The sequence below is a fragment of the Poecilia reticulata genome, linkage group LG3 (assembly GCF_000633615.1).
Source record: "Poecilia reticulata strain Guanapo linkage group LG3, Guppy_female_1.0+MT, whole genome shotgun sequence".
Lineage (NCBI taxonomy): Eukaryota > Metazoa > Chordata > Actinopteri > Cyprinodontiformes > Poeciliidae > Poecilia > Poecilia reticulata.
The window spans coordinates 4339984-4355319 of NC_024333.1; the positions used below are offsets into that span (position 1 = coordinate 4339984).

The following is a 15336-nucleotide window of genomic DNA, read 5'->3' on the forward strand; positions in this document are numbered from 1 at the left end:
CACATGCTCTTATTTGAATTTGTTTGCCTTGTTTCAAGATTAATGCAATTAATTAGAAAGCATTGCTCACATCTGAATAATTTTCGGCTGGTGGAGGGATGTGGGAGTTTTTTTTTTGTTTTTTTTTTTGTCCCACCATATGTTACAGTACATGTGCCGGTAACATTAGCAGCAATCCTGCAGCCCGTTCGGATGTGTCCTTCCATCCATGTCGATTTTTCTTTTTAATCTGATGCTTACCCTAAACTTGGAATGCAATAGAGTCCAAACTAGACATTTTGCATGTTTTAAACCATAAATAGGAGTCTTTTAAATTCACAGAATGTTGACTTATTAGCTTTTGCAGCATCTAATTATCTATCTCCTTTTCTCCCACTCTGCCTCTCGCTCAGTTGCCCCTGACAGCCACTTTGAGTTTCTCCTCCTCCCCATCTTTGCGCTGTCATTCATCATCAGAGTCATTCGGTTCTCCCCTTCCACAGGGCACAACATCTGCTAGGGAGTGTGGCTCTTACCATGTTGAAGCAGATTTGGATTAACCGAGCAGCGGCAACCCGGGCTAAAAATGACTTTTTTAAGAAAAACATTTGAATAATAACTTTATGAGCACAGGATGAAATTTGTCAGTTAGTGGAAATGCACAAGGACAGCCTCCTGGAATGTAAACCATAAACTAAGATGCTTATTAAATTAGTGAAAATCATCCGTCCGTTCGGTTTGGCGTTTAGATGCATAACGGAAACCTCCCATGTTGCTAAGTGATGCCAAACACAGTCGCTGAGTTCCTTAGTGGGTTCACACTTTACTTCACTGACTTTGAAGCGCAAAACAAAAAAACAATCTGCAACTATTTCATTATCCATTTTCTTGTGTAGAGCCCCTGCAAACATCCATTTGGAACTTATTGAACTGTAGTTTTAACAGCACACCCAAGGCAAAGTATGACTCTGTGGGTCCTGCTTAATTTTTGCACTTCATCCCTGAATCAATGCCCCTAAACTAAGCTTCCCCTCTAAGCTACTTGAATTTTACATGTTTGTCAGGATCTGTGTGAGAAACTGTTTTGTGTGACGAAACAACACACAGAAGCCGACTTACTAGTGTGTACCGCCAAAGAAATCTAGTTTCCTTAGTGTAGTGTTTTTCAACCTTTTTTGAGCCAAGGTACATTGTTTTAATTGAAAAAATCACGAGGCACACCACCAACCAAAAATGGAAACAAAGATACTCTATGGCCGCCTATATTACATATGTAGTCATTCTTATCAAAGTATCTTGAATAGGAATCAAATAAACACAAAAATGTATTTTTATTACATTGCACTCAACATGTCCACTTCAAAAATACACCTGAACAGTGCCACAACACTGTGGTGTTAAATTTAAAGAACTTGTAGAAATTTTACAAACTAATCCACAAGCATTCTTATAGCCGGAATACAGAAAACAATTCTTATTCTGAAAGAAGCAATAATATTTGGGAAAGATTTCACTTCATATTCACTGTTACAATATGAAGAGTTGCATGTACAAAATGTCAATATCTGTATATTGACATTTACAGAAAATAATTCTTATTCTGAAAGAAGCAATAATATTTGGGAAACATTTCACTTCATATTCACTGTTACAATATGAAGAGTTGCATGTACAAAATGTCAATATCTGTATATTTTACCCACCTAGTGTGAAGCCTGTGCATGTTTGGATGAAAACAGCTGATTTCCTGGCAGAAATTGAAGAAAGACAAAGCTCTTCCTCAACAGCTCTCAGTTTCTCTGTTTTTAGTTTTTATAGTAGCCAGACTTGAGAAGCTCACTTCACACAGATATGTTGTGAGAAATGGACCCATGTTCATTTCTCACAACATAGCTTTTGCAGCATCTAATTATCTGTCTTTTCCATCACTGTCGTCACAGTCTTGCTAGATACAATGGTCTCACCGCTACCTGTAACAGTCATGCATCACTAATTGTCGTTTTAATGTAAAATCTACATTACTACAAAGGCCTGGCCAGTTTTCCCAGACTTTTTTTGAATGACAAGCATTTTATTTATTTGAAAGGCTAATAAGACGGATTATTACAGTGTTGGATGATTTTATAGACCATGACAATCACCATGTGTTGAAAAGAATGATGTACTAATTATTATTATTATTTTCTTTTTCCCATCACCACTGAGTTATACACCATGCTTCCTTCGGTTCTTAATGACCTTTGGTTATGACCCTGTCCAGAGTGTACCCCGCCTCTCGCCCAAAACGAGAGATGGGGACCAGCACACCTCCTGATCCCACTAGGAACAAGTAGGGACAAGGGTGTATAGGAAATGGATGGATGGATAGAAGGCTAGGAAGACTTCAAAACACATAGTATTTTGCAGTCGGCTGTTGTAGTCAGCAACTACCCATCCTGACCCGTCTCCTTGGCTAAAAGATGTCACCAAAAACCAATGAAGAAAGGAGACATGCTATATTACAGTCTGTATTCCTTTGCGTCATTGGAGATTTCATTAGATTTTAAAGTTTACTGATCTTTGAGACAATGACATTGCCTACCTGCACATTACATTATGTGGCATTACAGTTGGCATGCAAATACCTCAAAAATGCGACTCAAATCTCGTAGCAGTGTTTTAGTAGTATAAACTAATCACATGTTACTGTGATTACATGTGAATAATCACATGTTACTGTATGCAGACGCCTTGTCTGTGCAGATGATAATTCGTGGAACTTTTCTCATAATGAACAATTGAAGAGGGTGCAACGGCTGGCGGCCCGACCTTCTTTCTGAAGAATTTAACTATTGTTTTACTACTTCGATTCTGAAGGACCTTTCGTGCAAACAGACACACACAAATTTCAAAACACAGAAGGACATCAGAAACAACACACATATTTCCTAAGCTATTATTATTATTTATTTTTTATTTTATTTTTTTTTTTTTTTACAAAGGCATTACATTTCTTCATGTTTAGACCCACGCAAGATGTAGTTAAGCCAACATACGTGGTATGTTAATCAGCGTGACAGACGCTTAAAGCACAGAGTGGATGCAAGGACTGATTCATGGTCATAAATATTGATTGCATTTAATTTTTTTAATAGTCAACTGGCACGATGTAATTTAAAATCCATAGGCTGTCAATGGTGCAGAAAGTGGCCTACTCGATATTGGTAATTAAGCAAATAATGAAAAATCTTTTTTGTTTCAAAAACTATTTTCCGTCAAACATTTGTTGTACATTTGCAGGCTTTTTGTTCTGCTTTGGGGTTTTCCAGGAATCTTTTTTCATATTTGTCTCCTGATGTTTGGATTTATGTATTTATTCATTGTTGCCAAGGTGTCAACACCCACCGGAATATTTTCTGTTGTATATTTATTTCTAGTGTTTGATCTTGCGGTATTTAAAAATCCTTTTGGATAAACAACATAACCTCATGTTACAACAGCTTTACATTATATCAAAAACATTTCATTAAGCATCACCAAATAGGAAATGTGTTCCTGAGATACAGCTGAACCTGGTCCAGTCAAGCATTTTGGTTTTGAATAGCCTCTGTTTTAACTGAGGGCAATTCACTTCTAGTTTGTACGCTAAATAAACCCCGCATGGTTTAATCCTGAGATCAATTAATATTAATGAAATGGCAGTAATTACTTGAACTGGATAAAAAGAGTTGGGAACTCTTTGTTCAAGTCTAGAGACATTATTGAAAGACATCAAAGAGACAAGTGCTGCTAGGATTTGTGTGTGCTGTTGGAAAACAAGCAGGTGTTCTTGTGATCCAGTTCACACATGGAAAATAAAAAAACACAGCAGCTACTCCTTTGTTGCCTGAAACGTTGCTGCTCTCAAAGTCACAGCAGAACAAATTCACGGAGTTGAGATGGAACGAGAATATTAAAATAGCACAGTTGTGGGAAAGCAAAGTCTTACATTTTTCTTTAGTTCAACCCTGTATTGTTATTCCCTGATCTTACTTTGTGTTTCATTCTGGCAGATGGAGATGGCTATCAGGATCACCTTCTCCCCGCATGTTTGGATGAAGCCTGTCAGCAGAGTGTCATCTACATCGCCAAGCGGAGCTCAAAAGAGGTACACACACACAACCACTTTCACCGGTTTACCTTCTTTGTCCTGCTCAGACCTTTGCTATCTTTACCCATCTTTCTTTTTTTTTTGATTGGTACAACAGTATCCCTGTCATCTTATATACTGGTGAATGGACAATCCTGTGGTATGGAATAATTGAATCCCAAAGTAAAAAGAAATTGCCCTCTTGTTGTCATCTGAGTTATTGAATAAAATCTACTTAGAGATTCTTTTTGATGCTCAAGCAGTGTTCAGATTTATGGCACAAGCAAATGTGACAGCAATCAGATTTCTGTGTCAATGGTTTACAACCCCAAAGCGACCCGCATGCACAGAAGGAGAACGCAGACAGAACACATAGAAGTAATAATGAATGTCACTGTCTATGAATTGATTTTAAAGTTATTGGGGGCCGACAGTTTTGTCACAACGTAAGTGAATAAAAAGAAAGCACAACTACTAACTAGAGTCTTTTGTGGAGAATTGACTGCAAATTCTGTAGAGGAGGGGTGAAAAGATTGGAATCGGACCATTTAGTGTGGTGAAAAAGGCTTCTTTAATGTAGCCGTAGGGTGCTTTCAGACCAGTTTAGTCCACTTTAATCAAACTCTTTAATTGTTTGCCCAGAAAGTCTGGTTCATTTGGGGAGGTGTGAATGCACTTTTGGTCCATTCTGATGAGGACCAAAAACGTAAACTCTGGTTTGCCAAAAAAATCTAGCTCTTGGTTTGTTAGAAATGAACTCTGGTGCGGTTCATATGCATATATGAATGCAAGGGATTCTGGGAAAGCTCACCCAAAACAAACGCGAAAGTCTATTGTTATCAGGAGAAACGGCTCGAGGTCTTTTACTAAAGACAAATGAGAAATCCTACAACCTCTAAAATCTGAAGGCCCTCCATTTTGTTTACATTTTGTAAAGAAGGAAGTTACGCTCATGTCTTCTTCTGAGGTTTCCGTGTCATTTCCTTCAGTGGTTCTTGCTGACGCGCCACCGCAGCTAACGGGGGGAACAGGTTTCTTAAAAGGTTTGGTTCATTTGATGGCGTGAAAGCAAACCCCACCAGGTGAAAATGCAATAACAAATGTTGCAGTTTTGATCCCCAATCGAACCGACTACTGGACTGTGAGGTGGGAAAACACCCTTAATTGTTTCTGTTTGGTGAGTCTTTCCCAAAAAGACCTTTGGTTTGTCAACCATTCCGTAGGGGCTCTGGCTAAATGATTTGGGTCATTTACCTGCTGGAAGACAAACCTCCACTCGCCCCAATCTCAGGTCTAACAGTTAATAACAGGAAGTCTTCCAAGATTGGGTGGTATTTAGTTTCATCCATCTTTCAATGACCAGCCTTGATCAGTTTTCTTGTTCTTGGTAAAGAGCAATGACAATCCCACATTATGTTTTTCATGTCAGGTTAAAACATGAAGCTACCATTCCTTTGAACTATTTTAAAGTGAATACTTTAAAGTAGTTCAACATGTGAGCAATTTAGTTCGAATCCCAACACGACAAATATTTACCTGCAGTTCACCAACTGGTTGTCTGATACAATTGTCTATTTCAAGAAGCCAGTAGTCATGTGGCTCACTGCAGGAGGTCTGGGCTGATTCAGTATGTCACTTTGTTTGTGGAACAATGTGAACGTGACAGATTTGCACACACATTCGCTCATGTAGTTTCATCTAATTAACGTGTATGCATTTAATGTAGTGCATACAAACATGTTCACACCAAGTTGTCCTTGCACCCAAATGAGCACACATCCGCTCCACAACCACCTACGTAACATCTTGTGCGATTCTCTCCGTTAGCTGTGCGCTTTTGCAATAGCTCCCTTTTATTTTTTCTGACCAGAGAACTGGCATTCGCTCATTTTTAATTCCCAGATCTCTCCCACACATGCACACGTGTGTATGAAAGACGCATGTCAAACCTCGTAGATGTGCACATTCTGTAAAAATGCTTTCTTTCTTTCTTTTTTTTTTGGTCTGTCAGCAAGACCAAAAATGATTGAAAGAACAAGTGAAAGGAGGAGGGTTGAGAAAGGCGGGGAAGGGAGAACTTATCAGCGCTGATGGATGAAGTAAACACACGTTGTGTTCTTGGTTGTTGTGTGTGAGAGACTGTCATTACTGTCAAAGAAAGAGACGGGTGAAGACAATAGTGGGTGGAGTGAGGACCAAATCCATTTCTCTTTAAACTTCCACAGCTGTTTGGAACTGCTTGGGCACTCCTACAGAAAATATTGTCTTGACTTGTGCATTTAAAAAACTACAATCATTGTTGTTGTTAATGTAAAAATCCAGCCTTCTTTTATTTGCTTTCCTTTCTAAGCGTCCTGGACGTGATTAATGATGAAAAAACCACAACACATAAAAAAGTATCATCTTGAAATGGTTTTATGCATTCTCTGAATTTTCAGACCTTTTGCTTTTAGTTAACAGCTGGTGTTTTTAAGTCATTGAGGCTTTCAGAAAAAAATGATGCTATCAAAGCAGGAAAACCCTATTAAGACAAATGTTTCTTGGCTAAAGAGGCAAAAAGAAAAAAAAAACGCTATCAAGGTCAGGTGGAGTAGACATACTATGTGGTTTTCTAACATATTTGGAAATAAAGATATTTATTAGGGATTCATAACGGAACAGTTAGTAGCACTGATTAACGTTAGTCAGCAATAAGCAAATTTTTAATTTCTAAAGTTGATTTAATTTTATTATGCTTTAAAACTTCAAAAAGTAAAAATTTTAAACCTGACGAGTTTAAAATTTTTTTCAATGAATAAATTATTATAAGTGGGCATAGCCAATGTCTATAGGTTATACAACAATATAACCACTTGAAAAAGGTCAACGCCATGTTTAATAACAAAACCTGGATATTTTCAGTGCAATAATTATTGATTCGTTTTTTTGTTTTAAATATTTTCAATACTTACAAACTGGTGGCATGACCTTTCCTGTTTCAAGCTTCTTATGCACAAGTTAATCAACAGGTTGTTGCTAAGTAACCAAAGAGTGAGGGAGTGAATTGGTTGATGCCACCGACCTTGCTTAGCTGGCTGTGAGAGGTTGAGGGGCTGAAACCCTTCCTCTGCCTACATTCCCCAGAATGCTGTGCGGTTCTTAGCTTGCAGACCAACACTAAATTAGCTAAACTGATTTTACTAGTTCGGCAGTAAGTGCTACAATTAATATCACCGATATTTATGTTAATATTACACAGAGGTGGGTAGAGTACTCAAAAACTGTAATAGTTGTAATGTGTTCATATTGTTTATAAAGTATGAACGAGGTGAGAGCTAGTTCATAACTTGTGGCTTCTTTACACATAACAACTCCATAGCAATTGCCTACCAAGATGGCTGTCAGTTACAAAGTTATCGGAAGTGTGACGTCATGAGAACTATGTATTAATATTGACCCGCGTGTCTGTCACAATATAAATATATAAATATCTTAACCTCAGACATTTAGCTCGGTCTGTTTACTGTTGTTTGCTATCTTAGCTCTACCCCTGCAGCCTCTCCAGGCCTTCAGCTGACAGGATTACAAGAGTCTGCGGGGGGGCTTCCCACAGTCTGCTTCATTTTTGCTCTTTCTAGACACACACTGATCCCATTTATAGCCACTCACAGCTCCTCTCTCCCTCTCTCTTAGACCCACACCCTCTGTAACACAATGGGATAATACCACAGACAGCAGTGTAATTGTGTGACTCAACTGTCAGACAAATTGAAGCAGGTAGACAGGGTATATTTTTTTATGTCCCACCAACCAGACTGTCTGAAAGATTCCTACCAACAACAAGGAGGCAGATATCTCAGACCATGACACTTTTATTTATTTATTTATTTTTGTATGGTCAACATTGATGCTGAGCAGTATTCATCCATTCATAATCTTTCAAAGTAAGGACCATTCAGTGTTTTGTTTTTATTGTTATTATTATTATGTTTTTGTTTTTTTTACATCTTAGCACTAAACTGGAATTTATGTTTGGTGTAAAATGTTTTCAACATGCAGCCGACAACATACTGGAGCACTTGTAGAGTTGAATATGATTAAACACAGTAGGTGTTAATCCTGTCTGGTTTGGATTGTTAGTGGAGTGTAAGCACTAAGAACAAGATTCTCTCACTCTGCATGCCTGCCAGCGATGAGTGAGTGACCCAAGCAGCAAGTGTTTGGCCGGCGGCCACGTCCCCTGGCCCCGAGTCAAGGCAAACCACGAAGAAGTGATGAGCTCTGTGGACGCTCCCGCTGTTCTTGTGATTCGGCTTACGTTCTCTACAATGGAGAGCCGTTTCGTTCAAAATTCAACAAACTCTGCTATTGATAAATTATTTAATGTATATTCTGTGAAATAAATAAATGTCCCCATTAAACAAGAAAAGGTAAAACTTTTGGTTAGAGCTGAGTTCCAATGATATATGAAAAATTATACAAATAGGTAAACAAAAATAAGTGTCACAAAATAAAATGCCACTATGAAATGAATAAACAATGGAAGAAATTCATAAATAAACATCTAAATAAATAGCTAAAGTTTTTATTTAGGAAATAAGCTCTCAGTTGAAAAATATATTTGTTCTTATTTCACAGGGGCCATTATTTATTTGGCATATTTATTACTCATTTATGAATAATAGTATTTATTTAATTTCACATGTAAAGACTCTTTATGCTCTACAACAATGAGTTTATTAGTATAAGCACTGAATTTGTATTTACAGCAAGTGTGATAATCTGGAATATGCTCCTTGTTGGTTAAAGAAAACGTCACAGCATGTAGGAGAGATCTACAATATGATCTATAAGCATATTTGTAAATGTAATGTTCAATACTAGTTTATATTTACTGTACTCCTGGTAAAAGTCCTTCATATCGTCACTTTCCTAAAATAATGGCCATCTTTTTTTTGCTAAAAGTTTTTTTTTTTTGTGCCTAAATTGTCTTGGCAAAAACAGTTTAATTTTATTGTCAAAATCACTTTTGGCAGGAAACATTTTTTTTATTTTAGGAAGGAGATGATATTTTAATTTGAATTTAGTAGCAGATGTTGGTTCGGTTAGCTTTTATTCTCATTCATTGTTTTCTGTGTTTAGCAGAGAACAAAACTAATATGGTTACACGGTTTTTTTATGAGTGAATAGAACAACTTGTTGAAAATTATGAACTGTTGTTCTAGACGGTTTCTGTGCTGCAGAGAAATTTGTAGCTTGTCTCCAGCTTTAGCTAGTTTAGCAAAAGAGCCAATGCTAATGTGTTTAGCAAGTGTTTGGCAAGCTGAGACCTTTAACTCTGAGGCAACAAATCTTAGCAGTGATTTCAAGGAACAGGTTAATATAGAATTATTTTTTTTTTTACCCCAAACTCATTCTTAATATGCATTTCTTTTTAACCTGGAGACAAATCAGATGTTTGAAATAATCAAAATCTTTTGCTGGAATTTGGGATGTAGGAGCATTCTTAAAAAATCTAAATTGCTAGCAAATTGTTTTATAAAAGTATGAAAAAAAAACCCATATTAAGTAATACGGTCTTCCCAACCAGAAGAAGCTTGCATGTGTTCTTTGATTGAAGACTGATAAAAAAACAAGTTTCAGATTGTCACACAATTCTTTTTCTTTTCACTTATGTCATGCATGACTTAATTAAATCACACATTTCATGCCATAACTGAACTATGGAGTTTGATTCAGGTCTCATTTTGTAATAAATCACAGGAATGATAATCACTTTACACTCCATAGCTGCAGAACTTTACCAGAATCTAAAAATTGGTTGCAAACATCCTGGTGTCGGGCTAACAAGGGCACCTTCCACCCCCCAGCAGGCCGTCGCTGTTTTGGCAGCATGTTGAGGATGAATTAGTCGACTCATACGATGAGCAATATTAGTCCAAAATCTTGGTAAAAAAACAGAAACTGCATAATGAGCGATATTTTTTATTTTCCTCTACACTTCTTAATGCACATTGATCTGACTACATTAATTTGCTAAGCTGAGTCTGGAACCAGTTCCAGACTGAGGCTGGTCCCCTGTCAGTGTGAGGCAGACAGCATCTTTCCAACCCTTCAGGTTAGTTGGTGTGTCAAAAAGGTGACCCTGACAGCAGGCAGCAGTAACACCAACCCACCCCCGACCCGTCCATCCATCTGACAGAAAGACGTGTGGATTCAGTCCATCACTGGCTCAGGTACTTCCTGAGAATCAGTGAGCCCATTTACACTGAAGCTAATGACTGAACTCATGCATGTAAATGGACACCAACAACCACATGTCTCCAACACTCATACTGTAGATGTGCTTCACTGATATATGCTATATAATAACCAAATCACTAAAGTAATCAAAGTTGTACTGTTGTCCAAACATCGTTATGATCTCTGACGTTAAATTTGTGGGGTTTATTTTGTTGCTTTTTTAATAGAGTGGAACCTCAAGTTCAGTTTAATTTGTTGCGTGACCAAACTTGTAAACCAGTCTGCTTGTATTTCAAATGATTTTTCTCCATTTAAAATAACAAAAATAATTTTAATCAGTCCTAGCTAAGCTTTCTATAAAAGAGGCTAAAGTTTCTGGTTCCAATGTGACAAAAGTAGGAATACTTGAATCTGTCAGTAGTGACATCTCCATTACAAATGTTCTCAAAACCTTTTTAGTACTCTGCTAATGTTGAATAAACACAATTTCGCAATTGCTGTTTCCATTAAATAAGAAATACAATTAAAATCTCATGTGAATGTGTGTTCATGTGACAAGACATTAAAAAACGTAATGTGCCATAATTCTTCAACTACTTTCTGTCGTTTTATTAGAATTAATTGCACCCAACTATTTTCAGCGGCATACTTTAAGGCATTGCAGAAAAATGTTTAGCCTTGAGTTACAACTTGGCACAGTCAGAGGATCTGTTGCTATGGCGAATACTCAGGTCATGCAGCAGTGATTATGTGGGTGAATGTCAAAGTATCATCATCAGAGTGAATTCCAGAAACCGAGGTTTTCCAGCACAATGTTGCATTTTAATGAAATCTCCTGTTATTGGTTTCACCTCCTGGTTTCTTTGGCGCTGCGCATGATTGCTGCACACAAAGACACATAATCAATACCTAATTTACACACTTACACACTCGCGCCAAAACTGAACCAACTTCCAGTGTGCCAATGGCTACGTAACTGCATGCCTTTTCCACTCTCCCCTCCATTCTGTCACTTGCTGTTTTTTTTAGTGAGTGTTAATGTAATGAGCTTCAGTCATTATACTGCTGGGTATACAAAAGCCATTTGTTTCAGATGTTTTCCCTTATTTATTTTATTCATTTAGCCACAGACGGCTTAGTCTGATAGTGTTACAACACCTCCCTACATCACCCCATAAATCCCATCCACCCCATCTCCCACCTACACCACAGGCCACCCACATTTTAATTTCTTGGCCTAATGAAGCGGCAGCTCTCTCCGTCAAAGTGAATCAATGGGAGTCTGCGAGTACGCTGTCGCTTTTTTTTCACTTTAGTCATCAGCAAAGTCGGGGAGGCTATCTTTTATTTATTTATTTATGTTTTCCACATTAATAGCCTTTTTTTTATTTCTTGGGTTTTCACGTGTTCCCACATGCGTGCTGCACGGTTCAGTGTGTGATGGGCGCATGTTAGCGCACACAGATTCACACGGTAACTCATTAGTGCGCCGAGTTTTTCTGCTGGTAGATAAAAAGTCATTTATATGCAGAATCCTTCTCCCCGCCGCCATTAAAGGTATCAGATTACCTCACGAGCGTAAATCCCATCATCGTCTTCATCTCCATTAACTAGGTCATTTTGATCTCTCCGCTAACGCGTTCGCGCACTCCTTCTCACCCACTCGCAGCACACACACACACACGTACTTACAAGCAATTTCAAGCTAATATTGTTGACATTTGATCCAGCAAATGTCTGAGTTATTTAGACGCACAAACTAAGTTTGAATTAGAGATTCTTAAGCAACTGATTATCCTAAAAAGACATTCACTTGACATTCTACAGATACTTTGCTTTGGTTGTTGATTAAATGCCAGAAACTCCTGCATAATTTGTTTCAAATGTTCCGCTCCCAAGCCGGCTATTTTGGCTCACCTTAGAGACTTTTGAGTTGTATGTGCAAGACCCGATATGATTTGCTTTAAATTCACAACACAGATCTGCAAGCTAATAAAAACAAAACTCAGGGGAAACGTTGTCGTTCTGTCCTGGGCGAAAATCTCCTAAATTACTTCCTGCCTTCTGTTCAATTGCAAAGACCGTATCTTATGACTCTCTACTTGCGCTGTTGTCTCATTATGCCAATGGCCTTTTCATCGTCTGCCTTTGTTCTGCCAGAAGGTCTCACAAATTATGATAAGAAATCAGTGTCAGTAGGTAATCTTCAAGTGTCTCAGTTTATTTATACATATATATAAATATACATATATGAGAAATCTGCTCATGCTGAGTTCTGATTTTAATTATGACCACCAACAGGTAATGTGCGTACAACAGATTACCCCCCACCTCTCGCCACAGCATCTCCTCCTCCCCCCTGCATGGATAAGCGGATGTCAGTGTTATGGTAAGCAGGAAATATTAGACGGCAAGTGAACATGTCCTGAAATGTGATGTGCAAGTTGCAGGATACAGGGACAAGCATTTGAGTGAGTTTGACAAGACCCAAACTGTGATGCCTAGACACCTGGATCGGAGTAGCTCCAAAACTGCAGCCCTTGTGGGTTTGTGTTCCGGTTAGGTAGTAAGAAGTATCAATCAAAAGTGGTCCAAGGACGGAGGAATGGAGAACTGGTGACAGTCACTGGTGATGATCATTGATGGATCATTGATGCACGTAGGGAGTGTAGGCTGGACCGTGTGGTTCGTTTCAACAAGCTGCCAAGGCTCATATTTCAGAAGGAGTTACCGCTGTTTCTGCTTGAAAGGTGATATAATACATAATCTATCTCAGACCTTATTCCACTCGGACATCTCTGGGATGTACTGGATAGGTAACTCCAGTTCATGAAAACGCCACCTCACAACTTACAGGACACTATGAGAGTCTAGTAGAGTCTGTATCTCCATGGATGACACAGTTAAGATTGGTTGACCCACACTGATGAAATCAGTATTCATTGTTGTGTGACAAAAATCATGTCATTCTATTTTCTGCCTCATGTGGTCCGTCCCTTCTTGTCACAACCCTCCTGGTGAACTTGTCACTCTATACATGCAAACCTGTTGTGTGATTGGTCTGAATCGCATGGGTGTGTCTATTTATGGGGAAAACAACGTTACTCAACTCCCATGAGATGCTGTTTTGACTGTGCTATGGCATGGCGCATTGTCAGGTAGCACTGACCATCAGAACAGCGGATTTTCTGAAAACAGATTTTTGAGGACCAATTGTTCGAGGGCGTGAGAAAGTACATACTGAAATATTAAACTCTGTCTGCTCAGTTTTGATCCGGTGCAACGGCCAAAGGTTTCACCGAGGCCTTCCGTTCTCTTTTTGTTTGTTTTCTTGATTCTGTGAAAAACAAAAATGGGATTTTCCAGCCTGCCAATTATTATTTCCTCCTCCTCTGAACTTGTGAACTCGTAATAGTTGTTCTTCTGCACCATGATCGCAGTGTTTACTGATGTAAACCAAACATGACCAAACACCTTGGTGTGTTTTGTGGACCGTGAAGGATCTGTGTGGAAACGGCAGTTCAACATTGGTCCAACCATGGTGGTCATAATTTTATGCCTAATTAGTATTTATGAACATGTGTCTATAAAGTTTTGATCTTAATCATCTTTAATTTGTGATCTTTCGTCCTTTTCATTCTTAGTTTTATCAATTTTCTCCATATACCTTGCTGTCCTTCCAAGCGTTACAGCAAAGGTCATGGATATTTACCCAGAGAGCAAAATGCCATCTCTAATTTAATCAATCGACAGCTTTAATGCTTTAGTACCTTCAAATGAAGCCCCCTCACCCTGATACATGTTAAACGCTCAGTTGGTGTGTGCGTGTGTGGGGGTGTGTGTACATTTTCTGCAGTATTGACTAGATCTGGTTGATATTCTCTGGGCTTTTCCTCTCTCCTCTTCTAATCAGTGTTGAGGGAAAAAAAAGAAACAGACAGTACACTGATTGCCTCAGGGCCTACATCAGCACAGTGGTCTGCTGATAAGGCCTGGCCGGCAAAGGCCTCATGTTCCCCTGAGAGGGAATGTCATAGCACAAGTGAGAGCAGACCAAAGGACTCCAAGGTAAAGCAATTGCCTGTGATGTATTTTTTGCCTTTAGGACTTTTTTGAAAAGAAAAAAAAGAAAAATTGAACAAGATAGGTCCTGATAAAATTTTAGACATCTGGACATATTAAAATCAAGTTTTAAAATTAAGTACAGTTGCACATAGATAACAAAGCTTTTCATTGAGTGAAGTGCAGGGTCTGTAATTCCTCACAATTAGTCACATTTTAATCAAATACAATATTTTCTATCTGAAAAGCCTTTTTGCTGCTAAGTTATTGGCAGCACTAATTAGACATACGAACTCATCAGCAAATATATTTTTTGTGTCTATTTAGGTTATTCAACCATCAGATTAATGTAAAGTGCTATTCAGCTGTCAAGTGTTCTCAGAAATCCCTGATCATTCATGGAAGTTCTTCAAAAAAAAAAATCCTTCTTTACAAATGTGGACTGAGAAAACAGACATTGAGGACGTTCTGCTGCTGCTACATGTTCAACATTAAGATGCTGTTTTAGGCTTGTTGTTTTCAGATGGTGCTTCTGAATCAGATTTATAGCCATACCAGAAACACACCGAAAAAAAAGGAAAATGGCATTAATTATATTAATGGCATTTTATATAAAATTTTTAGCATGTTAAAATGTATGTACCGTACTTAATTAATGTGAACGTGTTCATGTACTGGCCCGTATGAACATGATTTTTGTACTTTTTATTATAAGAAGGATTATTGTTCTGTTTTATAGCAAAGGTAAGACGTCTCAAGTACTTAAAACTGATTTACCTGTAGATGACATTTAATGTAACTTTTACATAAATTGCTAAGAATCTCTTTAGAGCTGTGCCTGTTCAAATGAATTTCTTCCGCTTCCTAAAGCTGATGCTCTGAAGCAAAGGAAGGTGGAACAATTTTCCTCCACAACAGTCTTAAAGACTGATTAAGTTGCACCAAAAACTGATATTAATTTACCC

At 38.1% G+C, this 15336-nt stretch overlaps 1 protein-coding gene across 1 annotated transcript in view; it reads left to right on the forward strand.

The window, feature by feature from the left end:
* itfg1 (integrin alpha FG-GAP repeat containing 1) overlaps positions 1-15336 on the forward strand; it is a 181060-nt gene that overhangs the window by 50215 nt on the left and 115509 nt on the right. Inside the window, exon 9 of the mRNA XM_008404870.2 lies at positions 4011-4105. Within this exon, the coding sequence (XP_008403092.1) occupies positions 4011-4105 (95 nt within the window). The remainder of the gene's footprint in view (positions 1-4010; positions 4106-15336) is intronic.